General features: G+C 38.0%; 1 protein-coding gene and 1 non-coding gene across 2 annotated transcripts; one reads left to right on the forward strand and one right to left on the reverse strand.

Moving 5' to 3' along the window:
- Positions 1-8,393: 8,393 nt before the first annotated feature.
- On the reverse strand, positions 8,394-8,467 carry Trnat-ggu (transfer RNA threonine (anticodon GGU)). Its single transcript has one exon. It is a non-coding gene; the product is annotated as a tRNA-Thr (tRNA).
- A 1,345-nt stretch (positions 8,468-9,812) lies between these two features.
- Positions 9,813-20,337, forward strand: LOC140172793 (uncharacterized). The gene is made up of 11 exons (XM_072195919.1): positions 9,813-10,043; positions 11,137-11,272; positions 11,631-11,784; positions 13,154-13,230; positions 13,830-13,939; positions 15,331-15,427; positions 16,186-16,268; positions 16,661-16,844; positions 17,474-18,802; positions 19,488-19,577; positions 20,195-20,337. The coding sequence occupies exons 1-11, from the start codon at positions 9,877-9,879 to the stop codon at positions 20,327-20,329; spliced, it is 2,562 nt and encodes an 853-aa protein (XP_072052020.1). The 5' UTR covers positions 9,813-9,876; the 3' UTR covers positions 20,330-20,337.
- Positions 20,338-23,024: the final 2,687 nt, after the last annotated feature.

Raw genomic sequence — 23,024 nt, forward strand, 5'->3', positions numbered from 1 at the left:
CGAAAAAAAAAAAAAAAATGAATAGGCCTACCGTGCACAATCAGCAAAATGTTTAAAGAAACCCCTGCAAGGAAGGTTTTTCTGGGGAAATGGATAGGATAGAAAACGGTTTCCTATGAGCTCCTATGTGTTTCACATCCTATCCATTTCCCCAGAAATGAGATCCGCTTCTCCCCCGCGGCTTCTCCAAGTTTCCAAAATAAAAAATCTAAAATACAAGGTGTGTCATCAATTCTACCATACTGAGTACCAGGCTCAACACGGAAATCATCATGAAACACATTCAGTAAAGACCTATTTTTTAGGCATAAGCATGATGATAAGGAAAATGTTGACCCCTGTTGACGAATTATGAGAACACAGTCACAAGCAGGGACCCAGAAAAACCCAGAAAATAAATTTCTTGATCACACTGTGCAAAAATCCACAAAATTGCAATAGTTGCTTAATGCGGCAACACCCCAACGGGTTTCCATAATTGATTGCAAGGCGCAATCTCTTTGTCATGCATTTAGAAGGAACGTAAACGCACGTGCTATTGTATCCGAGTACGAGTCACTTTGACTCGCTTTGTAAAAGAGACAATAAAAAAAGTTTACCAGAAAACAAGAAGTGTCTTTAAAAATAACCCACCGAAAAAGTTCATATTTTTTAACTGGGTAAAATTTCTAAACGGCTCGCCAAAAATCGCTTGCCCCCCCCCTCTCGGCCCGCTAAAAATCGTTTTTCCCCCTCTCAGCCTGCCAAAAAATTTGACCCCAAGCTGGGAAATAAGTAGGGCCATGCAGGAGCCACGGCCGGCCTATACGGTAGTTCATTGAAAATGGTTCCCTGAAAACCCCGTGAGCAGGGGCTAGTTTCTTTTTTACAAAATAGCCCCTGGTCCGGCGCTTCTTATTTCCCAGCCTGATCGGAGTGAGGTATCAAAATATGCAAAATGTACACAACAAAAATTAATTTTCCCATCCATTGAATAGGGTACATGTAGGGAATATGAGACGGTAGGGAATACGAGACACTTTTTTTTCCAGCCCGCTGTGGTCAAGTGAGATCACTCAGTGATTGAAATACCGCCATCTACTGTTCAGTTGCTACGTATACTATAGCTGTTGTCGTGAATTTGAGTCACATTTTCGCTGAGAAAATCACCAATTTACTGACAAGGGTAGAAAAATGCCACCTAAAAAGTGGTCTGATGTAAAAATAGGGTTTTCAGAGTATGTACTGGTGCAAAAATAGTAACATGTCAGGAGCTAGATTAGATGCATTTTGTGAAGTCTTGGGGGTTGGTATTATCGTACATCGGTGTGTGTTTTGAATACACAGTGTATATTGTGCATATAGACCGTTTTTTGCACTATGGTGACCAATAATTTGTGTAGGGAATATGAGACAGTCAAAATGGCTGACTGGTTTATTTACTTTCGGGTATTGATTTGTGGTATATTTGCTTAGCTGACTTGTTTTATGTTATATTAAAAGTTATTTTAGTTATAATGAATGACATATTACTGGACAATGCAATACTTCTGGTATTAAAAGTAACCACTAAACACTTTGTGTAGGGAATATGAGACAGTCAAAATGGCTGACTGGTTTATTTACTTATATAAACACTAAACACTTCCCAAACGTGTCAAATACACATAGAATCAAAGGAAATAGTTGACTTGCTAATATTTTTCCTTCAAAGTAGCTTTGCAATACAAAAAAGTTGTCCAGACAATAGTGTCTCATTTTCCCTACACTGTAGGGAATATGGGACGATTTATGATGACGTCATTTGTTGCATATATCTGCCTGACCAAATGTTGGTTGACCTTAATTTTTTGACATATTAAAGTTGAAAGTATATGGAAAACAAATAACAAACTTTGTCTCGTGTGAATTACTTAATTTTTTGGAAAAATAGCAAAATGTGCTTAACGTTCTCATATTCCCTACATGTACCCTAGCCCCTAGTTCATTGACAATACGGTATTGAGCCTTTGGTACCCTGTAAAACCCCGTGAACTATTTTTTACAAAGTAGCCCCTGGTCCGGCGGTTCTTATTTCCCCGGCCTCCCCCTTGCACCGTGCCAAATATTTGGTAGGCCTATCCCAATTTGCGGGTCTATTATAGGCCTACATGCAGTGCATGTTGAGCGCAGTGAGCAGGAAAATTTGCATATTTAAGCGTTTCCTAGGCCTTTATAGTAGGTACGGTATGTGACAGTGGCTGCACAATAATTCTGCTACACTGTGCATGCAAGCATAACAGTGAATTGAAAAGCGTGAGCTTCAAATTTGGCCATTTTTAGAAAACATCCATGTCGATAAATGAATTTCCTCATATGCTTCATTTATCCAAATTGTGGCTTCACACACCATATTTTAAACATTTTTAATATATGGTGTGTGAAGCCTTTCCGAGGCTAACATCAGGTCCTCAAAAATTAAAAATTGTTTTGTTTAAGAGCTACTGCCTGTTTTATGGATTTTTGAAGATCGCTCATAAATCAGTAAATATAGGCCTATTGAAATAAAGGGACCTACCACCATTTAGCTGAAATACTAATCTTTCTTAGCATGTAAATTATTTCCGTCGACAACGAATGAAGCACTTCCCTAATTGAAGCAAAACATTAATCAAAGATATTTTAAGGGAGTAATTTTCCAAACCACAATAGCTCTAAGCCATTGTGTGTGTCCAAGGCCATACTATTTTTGTATACGCGGTACAGTAGAATCGCTGTTCCTTTTACCGATTGTCCTCCCATGTTAATCCAGATAACAAAATGTTAATTTAAAGTCTCATTGCAACTGAATTTTTATTTTTACTTTTCGGACTTATATAGCTTTGAGTAATGGTGACACATACCATGTTTACAGTAAAAATGAAAATTATATTCCAGACACCGTCAAAATGTCAAAATAAAATGTCAAACTTTTTATTTTTTATATTGTTTTTAAATAATTAACTGCAGTTCATTTATTCAGCCTCATAACAGGATCATACTTAAAAAATTTATGATGAATGAACAGACGTTCATTAAATATTGAAAAAAACAACAAAATTACTCATGCCTAATTTGCATAATAATATCATGAATACATAATTAGCTGTAATTACTTAATTTGCATAATTAATTACTTTTTGTGTATTTTTTGTTATCAATTGAAAGAACTTTATATACATATATGTGTGCAAAAAAACCGCACCTTTATATCATGTACGGTTTTCTATTGCATTGGCATCAATTTTGCATATTAATTCATTTTTTGAGATTTAATTTGTCTGCAGATTGGCCGAAATTGCTAAAATAGTATATTTGGTTAATTTATTATAATTATTCAATGATAGATTTTTTAAATTTCGTTTTCTTTAACGAAGTCAGGAAAGATAGGCATTTAACATGTGGTATTTAAATTAACGCTGCTTTTTCAAGCAAGCGTCCAAATAAACCGTCCAAATCTCGAAATGTGGCAATTTTGTCATTACAGCCATTTGTGGCAGGATTTCATTCCATCTACGAGCATCTTTAAATTGACTCTACATAACAATGCATTGACCGATTTCAATTCTGTTTTTTGATTTTTGATGCTTTAATAAAGCTCAATAATGTAGGAACATTAAATAACATGTTTCTGCTGCGATTATTTTTGAGGTGATATGCCTATTTATAGAGAACATAGAGTGTTTTATTTAAAACGCACCCCCATGAATGTGTGCCAAAAATCTCTCGCCCTCTCGGTTTGCCTGAGTGCTTGCCCTCCCCTTTGGCTCACCAACTTGAATGTCTTCCCCCAATTTCACCCTCCACCAGGACTCATAATTATTGCACAGCCCCTAAGTATAAGGGGTGGTGGTGGGGGGGCATTAGGCCTATAGGCCCTATGATAAGACAATTTTAAAATTTTAATTTTTGGGAACCTGGATTTAAAACCTTAAAAGTTTTAAATCCAGGATCCTAAAATCATGGGTAAGGGGGGGGGGGGGCAAAGATTTTTTGGCACGGCCAAATGGGGTGGGGCAAGCGATTTTTTGCAGATCATTTTGAGAATTCACCACCCCGGGGTACACATAATTATTGCACCACCCCTAAGCACATGGATATCCTTGAACATCATTAACAAAGTTATAGCCTATTTTGGCAAGGAAAAAGTATAGGCCTAATGTGTTTTCTGGGTAAGGAGAAAATGGAACAAAGTTAGAGGTGGGAAAACCTGAGGAAGGGGCACTAAAATATGACAATGATGGAGACCCAGGGCCTATACTTGTGCCTTCTGGAGTAGGCCTATAGATAAGGGGTCGTCCGGGTGGTTCCATTGAAAAAGAGAAAATTTTGATTTGTTTTGTTAAAAATCATGAAAAAGGGGTCTTTGGTGTTCTTCTGTTTCCCCCTGTCTTTAGGCCTACAGATTTTTTTTCGTGCCCCCCCCCCCCCTTGCCCAGGGCTGTCAACTTTTTGAAATTGCTTGGCGTGAGACAGAGGCGTACCGGGCTTAGCCGACTCCATGATATTTGAGAATGTGAAAACAAATTATTCATGACGATGCGTGAGATTTTACTCATTTTCCAGCTTTTTGCGTGAGATTTACTTCCTAGGCGTGAGATTATACCCGGGGATTATACTACCTTGGCGTGAGACCGTGAGAAAGTGACCCAATGCGTGAGACTCACGGCCAATGCGTGAGAGTTGACAGCCCTGCCTTGCCTCTTAGCGTAAATATTAATGACCCCTCCAGAAAAATACAGAACTATTTTTGGGGATTAAAAAATATTCAAGGTCCCTGGTATTGGGTATCGAGTGTCGCCCAAGCTCCGGCGCCGAAGAGTTTCATTTTGAAATTTTGAATGTCATGAATGCATGAATGTGAATGTCCAAATTTCACGAATTTCCTGATTTGAAGAGGTTTCCAACAAAACAAAATGGTACTGTCATGACTGTATCTGTGATGGAAATGCACAAAACAAAATGGTAAGACTCTGAAGTTCCAAACACGCAATTTTCATGGTATGAATGTAAAAATATTACGGACTTTTATAAAGATTTATTTAGCATGTTTAGGCCTCCTGCCGGAGTGGCCGGTACCATACCATCATAACCATGTATAACCATGTCATGCAACTTGCAAGGAGCAAATCCAGCAGAAGTAAGCTTAACCCATGACGTTCATGATGTTTCAGCCCTGATGTTTATGATGTGGCGATCTTTTCTCGCTATAAAATAATAGGGACTAACTTATTACTTTTGCATCAAGGTTAAACAGTTGCGCTAAATACTTTGAAGTCAAGATTTAATGTATTGGAAGGACTCCGAAGGAGGACAGGGCTTCGTTCGTCTTCGATAAATGATGGGGTAGAAAACATGGTTAAAACAACTTTTTCAAAACAAGTGAAAATAGTTATTCTGCAAGGCAAGGAAGTTATTGTCTGACATGTATGCATGTGTTATGTGTCACCATTTTCCATGTCCATGGCAAAGCCTATAATATTAATATTAATACTACACCCATTCATGCATTTGCAATTGCAAGAACATTTGCAGTGCCCGATTGACATGATCATGATGATTGAATTGGTGGCATAAATATGAAGTCTGGATCTGGTTCCATGGTTCTGATCAGCTAAATATTGACAATCAATGTCAATGATTGAATCACATCAACACAATTCACATTCATGTATGATCAATGCAATGAATGACCTACATGTAAATTAAGTCATTCTTGCCAAGATTGAACACTATGAACGCTAGTAGCTCCGCGATAAACACGCGTGCAGTGCACTGTGCACATAGCGCGGTACAGAAGAAAGCATACACGCGCCTTACATCGCGTACATGCTAAGACGCAAGATGAATGTTCCAGTTTGGCCAAGGAATTCTTAATTTACCGGTAGTTCTTTTTATGCGATCGGCTGGTAGCAGTGGCAGTGCGAAAGGCTTTGCAATAGCCTGTAAATTGGCCCTAAAGAGTTAGGCCTATACTGCTTTGCAGGTCATGCAGGTAGGCCTAGAGTATGGGCCCTAGGCCTAGTCATGCTATTGAAAAATTACTTAATTTGTGTACATCGTAGAACATACTCTTTGACTTTGCGTGGCTGTGCGTAGTAAGCTGTTGTATGCAGATAACCTCGCAATATGGACGCGTAGAGTAGCGCTGTATGCCTGTGTATTAGCATGATTAGTCGCGGAGTAACAAGCGTAGTTGAATGTTCCACGATATACACAAATTTAATAATTTTTCTATAGACCTTTTTCTCAGACGTCACCAATCAATCGATATTGGGGTCCAGCATTCGAGTCATCAGCACCCAAAGCGCAAATACCGGCGCCGGCGACGCGATCAACTTTGCGCCACGCTAGGCGTCCTGCGCGGAATTGCCAGCTCGCAATACGCGTTTAGTTCCTCCTTTACGTTCACAACTTGACGTCATTTATTGATGTTGAAACAATGTCATAAGGACATTATATCAACGTCTGAAAACGTTGTCACTACACAAATACAAGTTCACAAATTTATTACTATCACTCAGGCATGAAAATTTTCAGAATTTTAGCTGATTTCAGCGCTTTAAAAAAAAATTGATTTCAGTGTTTTTCAGCCTATTTCTGCTCATCAATTGTTTGGAGTTGGAAGTTCCTGTGTTTTTCTGATTTGGCGATATCTGAAAACCGGAGGGGTAATGAGTCACAGGTCACTAGCTTAACTACCTTGTTTTAGGTGGTTTATATTAGGCTTCACTTCAGTTTGAAGTCATGAAGAGCCCACCATTCGTAATCCTAGACTCAAACAGAATCTAATGCTGCTTTAATTAAAACTAATGGATAGGACCTAGGTACATACATGCTTGGCCTACAACCTAGTAGAATAGATCAAGAACTGCAATTTTTTGGCTAGTTATATAGGCGGAAAAAATAAAGACTCGTCTAACACCATGTATTGGTATAGAATGGGCCAATGGCATGCATGCAGTTGGGCGCAATGCTTACGCTAGTTGTGCGCTGCATAATGCGTGACTGGTGCACGCTTATGTGAACTTACGCGAGCGTGAGTTGGGAATTTATTGAAGTGCAGCCGGGAGTGCAGCAACAAAAGCTGAATAATAACCTGTACAAACTTTAGTAGCCAGGGCATAAATGGGTAATTCATGATCATGCAGGTAGGCCTAAACATAAAATAAAATATCAAAGATTTGAAATAAATCTGTGAGTGTGACTGCGGCAGTCTGTTAGTGTGTGTTGGCGCACATAAATAATATTAGGCCTATGAACTTTAGGCCTACTAGGGCTAGGCCAAATTTGGACAAATTCTAAACTGTCAGTCAGGGCTCGAATTAGGAATTTTGTAGGGCACCCATTTCAAGGCCATCAACAAATCCTTTGCAAAGGCATCAATGCCATTTAGTGCTGAAGAATGCTTTGAAACTTGAAGCAGTGCTGAGGCATCAATGCCAAGTCTAAGGGCACTGGAGGCCATGGCCTTGGTGGCCTTCGGTTAATTTGAGCCCTGCTGTCAGTGTGATGACTAAGATATTGAGCATCATTATTTTGGTAAATTGCAGAGACTTTTAATTCATTCATCATTGACAGAGAAGGGCTAGCATTGATTGTACTGGTAGGCAATAGTAAGTTATAGGCACGTTCATTTTGGAGTGCAATATTTTGAATTTATATTCCGAGTAATTAGTTTCTAGCCAATGTTGGGGAATATCACACCACCTCACTGGTCAAATACCAATCGCTTGTTGCTCAGGCTCAGCGATGGAGTATAAATTCAGCTTTAGTTGAAATACTCTTGAAACAGATTCATCAGGATCGTTCATAGTTCAATTAAAGTAGAATGGGTTCTTTTTCAGATCCAATTATTCTGGTACTTACTCAGAAATATTTCAATTCCTATCAGGAATCTTGATCACTCTGTTGTGGTGTTTCTAGATGTTTGATGAAACGGCAACACTGTTTGGTCTTGATGACGTTTCCAAACTTCCTGGTTGTAGCAGCAAAAAATCACGTAATTGGGTGGGGTGGGAGGAGGCACAGATCATTGACCAAGAAGCAGACAAAACAACACGCTGGCTGAAGGAGGCAATCTGGATAAGAAGTAGGGGGCATAACACCATGAACAAAGACGAGGGGGCTTACAAACTAGACAAGATCTACGATCAACTCATCAATAAATGGCAACCAGGAAGTTTGGAAATGTCATCAAGACCAAACAGTGTTGTTGTTTCATCAAACATCTAGAAACACCACAACAGAGTGATCAAGATTCCTGATAGGAATTGAAATATTTCTGAGTAAGTACCAGAATAATTGGATCTGAAAAAGAACCCATTCTACTTTATGAGAAAGGTTTTTAACACAAGTCAACACATACATAAATGACAGCCAGTGAAAAAATTTCACTGACTATCCAGGATTTGAACCTGGGACCTTCGGATCACCGGACCGATGCTCTACCAACTGAGCTAATAAGTCAGATGGAGAAGAGCAGTGTTGTGTTGACTTGTGTTAAAAACCTTTCTCATATTTAATTTACCACATAGATTAAACTTTATTTCTCGGCCATTCTACTTTAATTTTAGTTGAAATAGTTTTGATTGAAAAGAGAATTAGTTAACTTAGACCATGAGAGATCAATAAATGTCCTAGTAAAATCGGAACAAGATATGTTCGTCTTGCACTATCAATTATAATGCTTCTGCCGCCACTGTCGATCTTATGTAACTAGGCCACTTGAGTGCACATGCCTTCCACACGGTGAGTTTCTAGAGGCCTCCAAATTTTGGCCTGGCCCAGGGCTCCCAAAATGGTAAATCCGGCCTTGTGGAAATGCTAAAAATTTGGTGTCATTGACCATGCAAAATAACTATGCAAAAATTTTCAAAATTTTCAAAAGCTAAAATTGCTACAAAAATGTAAAAATTGTTCCAAATGCGAAAAGCGCACAAAACTTTTGCAGATTTGGTGTAAATTTCTATAAAAAGGGGGTCATTTGGTGTAACCTGATGAAAAAAGAGGTCATTGGGTGGCAGATATGCTGAAAAAAGGAGGTATATTGACAGGCACATGATGCCTGCCAATATATATGCGAGTGCCCCCCTCCCCGGTCAACATTGTCAGTGATCTAAATAATTGTCTTTATAATGTATAGCTAAATTGTATTTTACAAATGGCCATCTTTAATATTTCATGAAATGTGACTATTACTATACCAGTACATATAAGCTTACATAGTTGTGCTAAAATCCCAAGAAGGTTTTAGGGTGAATGGGGTCAATTCCAAATTTACTTTATTTTCCTATTGGATTACACAGTTAAGACAGGTCTTGGTCTACTCTTCGGTCACTTAATTATGTACTGGAGTGAGCCCTCGCATATGGAAAATGTGTTGCAGTGGTGCTGCTGTTAATTACAACAATTTAAAATAAACTTTGCTGAAAACTCAAAAATAGGAACAGTTCCCATTGAAATGCATGGATCATTATTTTATGGTCCAAGAACGGCAAATTTAATGAGACCAGTTACAGCAAAGTTGGCCTGGCGAGTTCTGAGAAATAGACTAAAAAGCTTGAAAATATAAAGAAAAACATACCGTATTGAGTAAATTGCATCAAAATTTCAATTGTCAAAGCAAGTACTATCATTGAAAAGTAAATTTTTGTCGCTTTCAACAAATCAGTCACAAATGTTAATATAAAAAGTCACTTGAAGCCACTTCTTAAACTGCTAGTGCTTTATATTCAATTACTCATGTAATGATGTGAATGATACCATTGATTTATAATGTGTATTTATTTTGTTTTCTTTCAGCCTGTTTCCTAGATTCTGATCATCCAATCATTTTAAAGTATATCATACCTGAATACACAACTATGTGGGACTAACATGGCCAGTTCACAAGCTAACAGGAACTGTGGATACCCAAGCATCTACTTTGCCAAGGTTCCTAATTTCCAAGATTTATGCACGGTATCCTTACAAGTAAGCTCAGATGCACCTGGAATAAGCAATGTATCTCAGTTTGGATCACAACCACAAATTATCAAATGCAGGTAAAGATAGAAGTTGAATGAGGTCTCATGCCATGTTTTTGGCCAAAGTGAGGTACCGCATGAAACCAGGTATCAACTAAATAATTTAATGGGTGTTGGCTCTTATTAAAGTTGTTCCTTGTTGGGCAAATGAGACAGTTTAGGCTCCGTAACTTTTACACTGTGATTTCGGGGCTTTGTTATGCTCAAACCTTTCCATATTTCACATACTCCAAGGCGGTTTACACAGGTGAATGAGCATGAAAAGAGTCTACCAGTCTCCACACAACTATTTGGTGTGGACTAAATATCACATTAGTGTACTCTCACTACTCTGGGAATGTAATAGTAGTACATATCTACTAAAGATAGCATCAATAGAGAGCATTCATATTGTATCATATGGAAGTTACAATTACAACGCTCAACATGAGGCTGCTATCTACTGAAGATAGCATCAATATAGAACATTCATATTGTATCATATGGAAGTTACAATTACAATGCTCAACATGAGGCTGCTATCTACTGAAGATAGCATCAATATAGCACATTCATATTATATAGAAGTTACAATGACAATGCTCAAATCAGGAGCTGCTATCTACTGAAGATAGCATGTATAGACAGCATTCTTATTGTGTGGTAGTTACAACGACAATGCTTAATTTTGGGGCTGCTATCTACTGAAGGTAGCATCAATTCATATTGCATGGAATGATGCCCATTTTGCGGGCTGCTATCTACTGAAGATCTATAATAGCATTCATATTACAATTATATACAATTACAATGCTTAATTTGGGGGATGCTACCTACTAAAGATAGCTTCCATAAAGAGCCTTCATATTATATGGTATCAATCATGGTGCTCAATTTGGAGACTGCTATCTACTAAAGATAGCTTTGGTAGGGGTCACTCATACTTATGACTAGACTGATGAAAGGGAACCAACCTTACCCTTCTTAGGACTTTTACACTGAGAAAGAAATTTGAATTTTTTTGATACCAAGTTTGATATGCTAGGGATTTGCTGTAAGATATCCAGCAATGATTGAATTAGTGTGGAATTTTGTGACTGATTGATTGATTGATTGATTGTTCTCCTCTCAGGGAGTTGATTTTTACAGAGCCCAATGTATTGGCATCACCCTCTCTACAAGAGCAAGGCTTAATATTTGTCATCATCCAACAAAGCTTCTGGAAAACTGGGAAATTACAAACAAGATGTCAGAAATCAGGACTCAAGGTGAGTATCAAGCAGTCTTCTATCACTGTAATTGATTAACCCATCCTTCAGTGGTGGCACAACTTGAGGGTGGGGCAAATCCCCCAGCCAGAGATCTTGCTGCCACCCCCCCCTAAAAATAAAGTAAATCACAAATTAAATTTTTTTGTAGCAATGTTGCTAAAATTTCATGATTTTTGACCTCCTGAATGCCTCCCTGGGAAAATATCTGATGCCACCACTGCCATTCTTCCCAAGTCTTTCCTGTAACGTTTTAGTTTTACTTGTACTTCTTTGAGTCATAGGCCTTCAAAGTGTTTGAAGGCCTATGCTTGAGTTCAGTTTGTAATAAAAATTTGTTGCATCTTCATTTTTTCAGATAAGCAAACCCACCCGTGTGATACCAGCTGTTTTTCAAGCCTGCTTGTCGTACACATTGAAAGCTAAATTAGCACCTCTCTGGAATAAGGCTGGTGATCTGTACATTCAAGGCAGAGATTTCCTGATAACTTCTACCAAGGCAAATGCTGTTGGTATGTCAACCCATTATAATACCTACACTCTAATTTCATACTATTCATTTTTTTTTTCAAATAGAATCCCAACTCATTTATTTTTGATCCGGTAATTATTTGTTTTGATGAGATATATATTGTTCATTTTGATTTAGGTTTATTATCACTTTGAATTGACAATATTAACAAAATGAAAACTATATACGCTGAAATTTTTGCGGTGGTTATATTTTTTTTTTTTTTTTGCGGATCAATATGTGCCCGCGAAAATAATAACCCGCAAACTTGTTATAATGAAGAAATTTCATATGTATTCTATTATAAGTTGCTAACAACCGCGAATTTAACACCTCGCGAAATTGTCAGGATTCTTGAAACCGCTAATATATCTGTACGTGACAATATTGGCGAATACAGTAGTTTCCATTTTATTTTAACAAGTAACTACAGTATTCATATTGACACAATCTCCAATCTATTCATTTTGACAAGATTCTGTTAAGTCCTCCTCTGACAAGACAAACTACTTAAATTTGATAAGTTTGTCATTTTTGACAAGAATCTATTCATTTCATAATAATTGACTAGATCCCTGTTTTAAATGACAAGGCAATCTTGTAATTTCTTGTCATTTTGATGAGAATACCAGTCATTTGGAAGAAAAATCTGTTATGACCTCATCTGAAAAGTTTCAGATACTCTATAGAAAATATTCTTTTGTGATCAAATACTTTTAAATGTATTTATTTGCATTTCTCATTTTCATTTATGGCCCATAACAACAACAATACAAATTTATATAGCGCCAATATACAAAAAGTCAATTGTTCAAGGGTGCTGAAAGGCAAAAAAATACACAAGAAATTAAATCTGATAGGCTTGTTGGAACAGATGGCATTTTAGCAGCTTCTTGAAAATGCCAGCAGTCTGCATTTCTAATATGGATGGGAAGTTTGGTCCGAAGCATGAGAAAGATCTGTCTGCGAATGACACACTATGGGTTTTGAGTTCAAGAAACTGAGATTTTGATGACCGTAGCTGTTGACGAACCGGTTGTGGCTGAAGCAAATCAGAGATGTAACAAGGAGACAGTTTGTGGTGAGCTTTGTAGACCAAAAGGAGGACTTTGAAAATGATGCGTGCGTTGTTGTATGAGGAGCCAGCGGTGGCCCATGCTCGCAATTAGGCCAAATTGTTGTGTTGCCCTCAACTGTCCGACCCTAAATCCTGAAAATCATTTTTTTAATGGAATCCGACCGTCCAACCCAAATTTCCCATTTTCCCACTTGAGGGCAACACAACAATATTTTTTTTTGGCCTTATGTATACTTCATGCTGCTTTGACTTGAGTAGCATTTATAACATTTATGTTTTGTTTCTGTTCAAGGTGTTGAAATTAATGTCACAGATGCGGAGATATGTATAGCATTGAAGCCAACAATAGTCAAGATGTCACAGTCTGATGTAAGTTTGACTTTTCATTATTTCTAAGCATGAGATCTGTAAGTCGTTTGTAAAAGTTTTCACAATTACAGTAGTAGCAATTGAATTTAATTTTTGGCTCCTTAGGTCAGTAGATGGCCTACTATATATGTTGTGAGGTTCTTGATGTGACATGGGTTAAATTTTTGGTGTAACTTCAGAACCAAAAGACCTAGAGAACTGGTACTATAATGAACCCCATAATACTATATTCCTTCTTTAATGAGCATAACTTTTGCAATTAAAATGCAGTTTTCAAAGAATATTTTACAACAGTGGTCAAGCATGCTGTTGCGCTCAGAGTGCCCTTAAACAAAGTCTGCAGATTCATGTGCATGACTCAACTTTTTCAATTAAAAGGGGATGGTCACATTTTATCCTCTCTCTTCACTAATTTATATGGCATATCTCATTTTGTTATATTTACAAAGCATAAAATAATGCATGCTAAAGAACTACCTTTATAGTTCACTTATAAATACTTGTTACAACCTTTGAGCCAGAAATCAATCCCAAGATTAGGCTCCTTTTTTACCGATTTCCTGGGACTGATTCTTACTTTTGTCTTTTTATTTGTTTAGATTCGGGACTTTGAAATAGCACCAGGTGTATTCGACCACTTCTTTGCATCCACTTCTAACATCATCCCAGAGTATGCCATTGAAGACAAGTGGTGTCATATTCTGCCTAGGTAAATGCAGGTTTTATTGTAAAATTGTAGTTTTATTTGTTTGTTTCTTTTTTTCTTTCTTTAACACTTCGGTCCATCTGGCTAGCCAGGAAACACTTCCTTCCCACAAAATAGGGTATCCTTTAATAGACCATTATTTCTTGGTTAACACAGGTTTAGAGTAAACAAGTAAGTAAAATAATAATATTATCAATGGATATGAGTAGTATTTTTGCATCAATTTTATAGGAAAATAAAGATAATTTGCATATCAAATCAAATTGTCAAAAAAATGTTAGAAATTGTTTTGTTATTTAAATTATTTTCTTCAAAAAAAAAAAGATGTAGCTCATGTGTGTATAAGTAAAATTTCCCCCGATCTTTAATGAAGCCACCATGAAAAATTAAGGGCTTAGGGCTTAGTCTGCCAAAGGCAGAAGAGTTCAGAAGGCCTATGTTGCCTGCACAGGCAACATGCTGTCTTGTCGAGTTTCTTGGGCTGGCAGTCGGACCGGAATGTTCAGAAAATGACAGTCACATTTGGTATTTCTTTCAGAGGATGTAGTCAATGTGATAGCCAATCATTGAACCTACTATACCAGAACATTGCTTTTATTAAACCTATTTCCAAAATTGAAGCTGCCAAATTAAAAAATGTGGCCAAAAATGTAATAAAAAGGAAATCTCATGGCAACATGCTTGAAGCACAATCATAATGCTTATTTCTTCTTATTTTCTTCTGAGACAAACTTTCAAAAGCCTAACAATATATTTGCCTTATTGTCTACACTACATGTATACATGGTAACAGGGGGGGGGGGGGCGGCCAAGATTGACTGAATTTTGATGTCGTCATTGGTTTTACATGTAAACACAAAAATGTCTCAAATTATTCCAAAACTGTACGCATGTTATTAAGTACTATTTTATCAGTCTAAATCCGTTGAGGTTCGACAGTGAACCTCATTGTAAGTACTGTTTTTTGAATGTTTTGTATGAATAACGCACGGTATGTTTATAATATATACTTAAAATTTCCTCCACTGTGTATCACGGTTAGCGTGGTGTAATGGTAAAGTTTTAGCCTGCCACGCATAGGGTCCCGAGATCGAGTCCCACTCACTCCCGGCTACAAATTTTTTTCTTCTTCACATTCATTTTGAATCCAAAAATATTTATTTTTATGTGAAAATGTATACATTCACTGAGAAATATATTTTGTGCATTTTTTTTTCTGTAACAGGGCCAATAGAGCTAAAAACACAACGCGGCACAGGCGTCCAATGTCCAGGCAGTGTTGCCGTCATATTGTCTGTTTTGTTTACGATATTGGCTGTTGCCACATGAATAATGTCGTCCACCATCGTCTGCATGGTAAAAAGTTTCACCTTTTTGAATATCTCTATTTGCAGTCTGAAAAAAGGCAAGTTAGTGAGTGTCACCCATCAGATACCAGCAGTCAGTCCTTTCAAAACCTACAAGGACATACGAAGATACTGGAAGAATGCTGTGAGTAGACTCTGAGTTCAATTGAAGAGTTGAATACCAACTGCGAGGCAGTTTCCCTCCTTTCGTTTGGAATTTCTAATCAAATTTGATTTTCAGCAGACAATGTAAGACTAAAGTTCAGGAGGTTAATAGGTTAGTGAGGTAAAACATACCCAGGAATAATAGACAAAGGGATAGGCATCCCAAGTTACGTAACCAAACCGGAAGATGTATCCTAGGTCTAGACAATAGGCGGATTAGCGGCCATTTTGTCTTCAACATGATTTTATTGACGTGTCCTTATACTTTAGTACACAAATATATAAGGTAACAGGTTTACAATTTTAAAATTATATTTTGAATATACAATATATTCTGTAGTAAATCGATGAAATGAAGGTGATTGTTCAGGTATTATATGCTTGATAGAATTAAACTGTCTGACCAGCTAGTATTCTCCTCCGCCGTCAGTGTGATTCCAATCACTCCACGTACCGTGTTGCGAAGGTGGAGGAGACTAAAGCTGTATTGACAAACACACATGCGTTAAAAATGATGTATCCTAGGTCGAACAATAGCGTGACGTAGTTCCGGCATTGTTCCTATGCACTTTCACCCTCCTGACATACCTTAAGAAAAAAAAAAAAGAAAAAAATAGTCAGAAGAAGAGAAAAGCTGGGAGTAAGACCAGTTGAATCCAATGAATACCTTTGCCTAATTAGAGTATACCTAATTTGTACATTGGTTTGACATACAATAATTTTTTGTTTCTTTTACAGTATGGTTATCGGCTACCTGAATCCGACACTGGGATCATCTATTACAACATTTACTTCCCTGCAATTGGAAATACCCTATTTACGTATCCTTGCACTTTATACACTAATTATAATTAAGACTTTCAATTTGTTTCTTTAGTTTTTACAAAACTTATTTCCTTGCTGTTTTATTTATTGTTTTAACTATGCGCAAGACTAAACCAAGGATGCAGTAAGGATTTATTTTGGGAGGGGGTTATTTTGAAGATAAAAACAAATGTTTGGAGAACAAAACAAGGATGGGAATTAAATTACAAAATTGATCTTCAGGGGACAATTTTATAACATATCACCACCACTTGCCTTTGCTCATGCTCCTGTTGATGACATAATTTACTTAAAAACATATTAACATTATCAGTGTTCTAGATATTTTACAAGTTTAAAAAACTTCTTGGAAGGTTTTAAGTGTTTAAATCCTTAATTCACCGTTCAGCTATCCTGATTTCTGCGTGTTCAAGCGTGAGCCAGTGCTGTTGCCTAGAGCAGATCCAACGACCATCATTCCACCATTCTTGGCTGATCTGCAATCAAAACTCCCTAGTATATGTGGCTTCCCATTCAAAGTGAATCCCAAGGCACAATATCCAACTACAGGACTATATCAAGCCAGTATACAGGTACGTACATAAATTTGTGATTGGAACTGCTTGGGGGTGTGTGGCAATATCGGCATAGCTAGATTTATTATTTTGGAAGAGGGGAGGGGCCAAGTCCATGTTCAAGTCCATGGCAGGCCAGGGGAGCAGGAGCCCAACTTATTCCTCAAACAAAAACAAAAAACACCTATTTTATAATTGTCCTTGTTCAAAATAATACGCGCTGGATGATTACACAAAATTAAAAAAGATTCAGCTTCCGATTTTAATGTGTTGTTGTGGTTCTTTTCATTATCTTGTTTTCTACTGTTGCATATGTGACCAGATCTGGTGTAATCAGGCTGAAGTCAGCAATAATGAAACTGAAATATAGGCACAAAGTGAGGAGAAAAAACAATAAAAAACATAAGAAAATGGACATATAAAAGGTTCATAACTTTGCATCCAGGTATTCAAGAGACCTGGGGATTCAACGTTAGCATGTGTAGGTACTGAGCAAGTTAGTATTGGTAGTAACTAAATTTTCAACATTTCCTACTTTGGCCTGAGTGGATCAGATCAGGTCACACATGATTGTTCCATTGTTTTAAAAGTGCACTGATGTTGAAACTGCTCTTTATTAAACATTGCCAATCATTTTATCTTTACAGAACAATAGCCTATCTCGTTTGACTCTTGCCACTGTGCCACCACAACACAACTATCCAATCAGACAGATGCCAAGCCAACCAACTGCAGGCAATCCTAACACACCATTACCACACAGGTCTAACCTACCAAACCGTGCATTGGCAAAGGCCTTTGATGCTGCATTCCAACAAGCTGGTAGTAGAGTACAACCAAACCAGACTAATATATGCACTAACATGCAAAGTCATCACATGCCAGCTGCATCACCAATAGCCCCACGATCTGGTGCTTTGGATGCAAGTCCAGCTGTACACCGGTTCAATCAACTCAATAGAGGTCATCACATGCCTGCATCACCAATAACTCCCCAATATGGTGTTGCAGATGCAGCAAGCCCTGGTGTACAGCCGAATCAACTTGGCAGGGGGAACACATCACAACTCGGAGCAAGACCACTACGCACAAATGTACCAAGTCATCACATCCCTGCATCACCAATAGCTCCCCACTATGGTGGTGTAAACACAGCAAGTCCTGATGTACAATGGAGTCAACTTGGCAGAGGGCAAACATCACATGGTGCAAGGCCAGTAAACACAAACTTGCCAAGTCTTCAGCCCAGGGCCATCCTGCCAGCATCACCTCCACCAGCCCCTGCACATTTCCAAAGAAGACTGACTTATCAAAGTCCTCCTGCAGGCATGTCTCCATCAACACACACATGTCACCAAAGGCCCTCACAGTCACCTTGTGCAGCTACACACCATACCGCCATCCACCATTCACCTCTGATGTCCAACTCTGCAGCACAACATCCATCACAGCTCTACAGAACCATATCAAGCCCTCAGTGTATCCGCTCATCAAATCAGAGTCAGCAGTTTGCCCCGCATCCAGGATATGCTTCACAACCCCAAGTTAAGACTGCCAATCCTTATGCATCTTTCCAATTCCCATGTTCCCCTCCACCTCAGATGCATACGCCTGTGCCAATGCACTCTCCAGTAGCTGTGGCTACTAAGATAGTACCAAGCTTCCGTCCACACAAAGCACGGAACCTATCATTTCAACCTCAGGGGTCATCACAGTCAGCCAAGGTTATTCCTGTGTTCAAGCCAGCTGCCAAGCGTTCTATTACACCGACCTTTGCGGCTAAGGTACAGCTTAATTTTGACACAGAGCCAAAGGATCAACAATCAGGACTTGTTAGAATTGCACCAGCACCAGCACAACTTGATGCAAATAATGACACATCACAGCAAACACCAATGAAACCTTCATTTGGTACAAAGACTCCACATACTCCAGTGGGCAATATGCTAGGAAAACCTGTCAAGAGAAAGGCTAAGGTTAGTAGTCGCTTTCATCATTATTCATTATTTACTGAACAGTGTCCTTATGTTTCATGAATTTGTATGTATGAAGCTGCTCGGTATCTTTACATTGATCAGTATACTTCGACTATATTTACAAATGGTGCTGCGGCTGCTAAAAGTGCTCAGCATCTAAAAGCTCTATTTTGATCAGCTACTCAGATGATTATATCATGTAATTAACCAAACCGGGGCACTATACGAACGGCAGTAGTGCCCAATTGGTCAAAATAGCTCCGATGTCAAAATGGTCCACTTGTTGGGACAAATCTATTTTACAGAAATTCCTTGAAAAATGTGTCAATTGCAAAGCGCAAACCCAACAAACACACTTGCAGGTATCATCGCTTTCCAGAGGACACCAAACTTGAAATACCTGTCCTCAAATTGTGTTGTGTGAAGAACTGAATGCCTGAGTGAGTAAATAATAATATAATTTTTACTTTCCCCATTTCACAAGGCAAATGCACAAGCATCGGCAGGCAATGTCATTGTTGAACAAAACAGAATAGGCCATGATTATAGCCATGTTACACACTGGGTGAGGACCCTGATAAGGTCCTCGAAAGGAGGGTGTAGGTCCTTTGAGAGCTGGTGTGCTTTCTACATGCAGCTGGTTGGATTTTCAAATCCAATAAACTACAATCTTTTTTTTCTTCAGGAAAGTGATAGTGAGTCCACTCCAAAGAGGCAACGAGCGAAGCCTAAGGTCCAAGATGTAGATATGCAGGCACTAATGCTCAATGATCAGGTGGGTGTTTTATTCAGGGGTCAGAGGTCACATACTTAAAGGTCAAGGTTCAAGACCAACCATCACTACAGTTGTATTGGGATGCTAGGTTTGTGAAATCCGTCTACTGAGATCCAGGAACAATTCAATTGGACATGACAGATAATGTAAAAAGAAAAAAAGGTAAAAAGGACCGGGAGCTACACGGCTAATTGCTGCCCGGCCAGAAATTCCGTGCGCATTTGACACTTAGGGTGATTGCGTCATCGCAGACCCTGGGATGCATGCATGCGCACAATTTTTCATCGTGGTATTCTGTGGTATTTTTGGGTGTAAGGGTTAAAAATTGTTAATAAATCGAGGTATAGCCTTGAAGAATACACTCTGTCTTTGAGGGCGTCCCCTATCGGATTTGCATGTAATTCTATGCCTGGGAATAAAAAATTAAGAAATTTCTTTCTTGACATCAAAATGCAGCTAGTGTCTAGTTTATTCATTAACATAGGGGTTAGTTCAGCCATCAAGTTTGACTAATATTACGATCCAAGAACATGGTGAATAAAGTAAACACTTGAAATTCAGACATGGAAGGGTGATTTGTCACTGATAATAAAACATTTCTCTTGTTGTTTTCTCAGCTCTCCAAAGTCAATACAGTTACCCTGGTTACCTGGCTGAAAGACAAAAACATCAAAGTGAAAAGTCGGGAGAAGAAACCAGACCTTATCGCCAAAGTGATGGCATTCATCAATGCTAAATCCAAGGAGCACTAGATACCATGGTAGTGCCTTTCTAGATATGGACAGATTTGCAACCTAATACAAATGTCAGCATAAATTGAGATAGGGAATGAAACAAGTATTTTTGCAATAGATTAATCCCGGGATTAATTATTCTAGAACAGAGGTGTGCCGATTGGGGGGGGGGGTGCAAGTTCCTCCGGCTCAAAATACCGATAAAATGGACTAGAAGTTGTAATGTTAATCTTCCTTTGGCCTGGTTTTAGGCCATCATTGTCCTCATTTTGGCATTAAAATTGTTTGCACGCTTTGTGCACATTTGTCTTGGTAAAGTCACTTTAGAAATGGGTCAGTGGGGAAATTGGGGCGTGTTGTCCCTTCTGGCTTGGAGGCTGCGGTCACCCCTGTTTTAGAACTTTATTTGGTAATTATTTCTGAAACAAGAATGAGTAAGCTTAATACTAAGTATACCAGTACAAATTAAATCTATTAAAACTCTATTGTCACAAGTAAATGCATTGTTTTTGCCTGGAAAAGAGCATTTAGAAGCCATTCAGGGGTGTTTCTTTTCCATAATATTATTATTACTCCTCAAAACAATTCAATCTTATTTTGTCAGGGTGATTAATGTTACACTTTTGAATAGAATGTTTCAGGTAGGCCTATATGGTTTTCCCCATAGTTGTATGATATGATGACACATTTTATTGTAATGTCTTGTAAATGAAATGTTTCTTTTCTTGTGAATGTTGAAAATCTTGTAAATTTTATCTTGTAAAAAAAAATCTTGCTGTAAATTTTGCCTGGTAAATGTTGGAAATCTTGTAAATTTGAAAGTTAATTGTTTTTGTTATGACTTTTTAACCAATATAAAATATAATATAATCTAGAGAGGAAACCTAACAAATTTTTAATGAGAAGAAATTTATCAGAATAAATATTTAATGAGAGGTATAATTTATCAGGAATGTTAATAGTTGTTGCTGTGACTTTTTAACCATTAAATTATATAATCTATAATGTATGTAGAATTACTAAGATTTTTAATGAGAGTCTATGTACAGAGCAGAGTTAATATTAAATCCTATTTGATGTATTTAGTAATTTAAGTATGGTATAGTTGTTTTAAATATCGGATATGTAAGTTCCATTATCTTCTAAACAATTGTATTGTTGATGTGTGTAAATATTGTCTTCGGAGGGCGAGCACGTGTATTAGGCTATTCCGGATAATAGATGCACACCCTGCATTCAAAATAAGCAGTGCAATTTGCACCCCAAAATTTGCCTTTTGCGATACAACTAAAAGTGTGGTGCAAAATTGTGATACCACATTGTACTGACTTTATGTGTTGATTGTCTGGGACTGCACTTGAAATTGCTTTGCATCAGATTAAATTGCACCACACGTTCCAAGATGTGGTGCAAAAGTACACCCAAAGGCACAGGTCGAAATACAGAATAAAAGTTACATGCACAACTCTGATTTTTTCCTAAAATTTTTCACAAAATTTTACATGCAGAGGCAAAATTCTACATGCACAGAGTCAAAGTTACATGCACCTGTGCATGTATGCACATGGTATTTTGAGCACTGCCCAAAGGTAAAAAAATTAATTTGAAGACTGCACACCCCCTATAGAGGGGTTTGGATTTCCAGACTTTTTTTGTCCAAGAAGAAAATGATATTCTGCATATATCACCATCTATTACTATTCAAAAATTGGTCAGATTTAATATGGTAGTCTTTGACTAAACAAAAAAAAATCCTCAGCTACATAGGCTACTACCCTAATAAGTTTTTTTTTACGTTGCGCCAATCAAGCAATTTCTTATGCTTCAGTGAAAGACGATTAACAGATGATCACAGAATGAAGCTCATAATCCCTCATTGTCATCTATATGGTTCCATGCTCTCTTATTAACTGAAAAAATATCAGAAAAATTTAAAAACACAATAAATATGACAGGTAACAAGTAGCTAATTTCCAGCCATCTGTATTGGAGAATGTATTACAGTTATAGTTACAGATATTAGTGCATTATTCCTAACCCCAAAAAAAGGCTACAGCACAAAGCAACTGCAAGCGCAAGTATCTCAGCTGATCCGATTGTGTCATCATGTGAACACACATATGGGCATGCAAAGCTAGGTCGGCCAAGATCCCGGGCCAAGATACACCCCTGTGGCATGCCATTCCCAGTCGATCCTGTTGTGTGTCTAGCATACGAGGGGCCCCATGGTTCAAAATGAACCTGAGTGGTCCATAGTTCAAAATCGAACATGGTAAATATTATTGTATTATATTGTAAATACGAGGGGGTATCCAAAAGTTTTTGACATCACCCAGAAGGAAAAGAACTATATCGATGAAATTTTGTCAGTGTATTCACTGGTCCTTATGTCATTATGGTCCAAAAATGGTCTCATAAGTATGTTTACTTTCTTTACAGGTGGCGCTAGATGGGCAGTAGGCGCATAACCTGCAAGATGGTGAAAATTGAGGCACACAGCGTGATTAAGTTCCTGCATTTGGAGGGTTAGGCCTACAATGCTCAGAAAATCTATGATGAAATGAAAGCTATCTACGGTGACGATTGCCCATCATATGGCACTGTTGCTTTTTGAAGAAAAGTGGGCGTCCATCACTTACGGATGATGCGCCACAGTGAAGAAACTAAAAAGTGGAGGATCTTATCATGAAAAGGTTATGCGCCTACTGCCCAT

This window comes from Amphiura filiformis, chromosome 16 (genome assembly GCF_039555335.1).
Source record: "Amphiura filiformis chromosome 16, Afil_fr2py, whole genome shotgun sequence".
NCBI classification, from domain to species: domain Eukaryota; kingdom Metazoa; phylum Echinodermata; class Ophiuroidea; order Amphilepidida; family Amphiuridae; genus Amphiura; species Amphiura filiformis.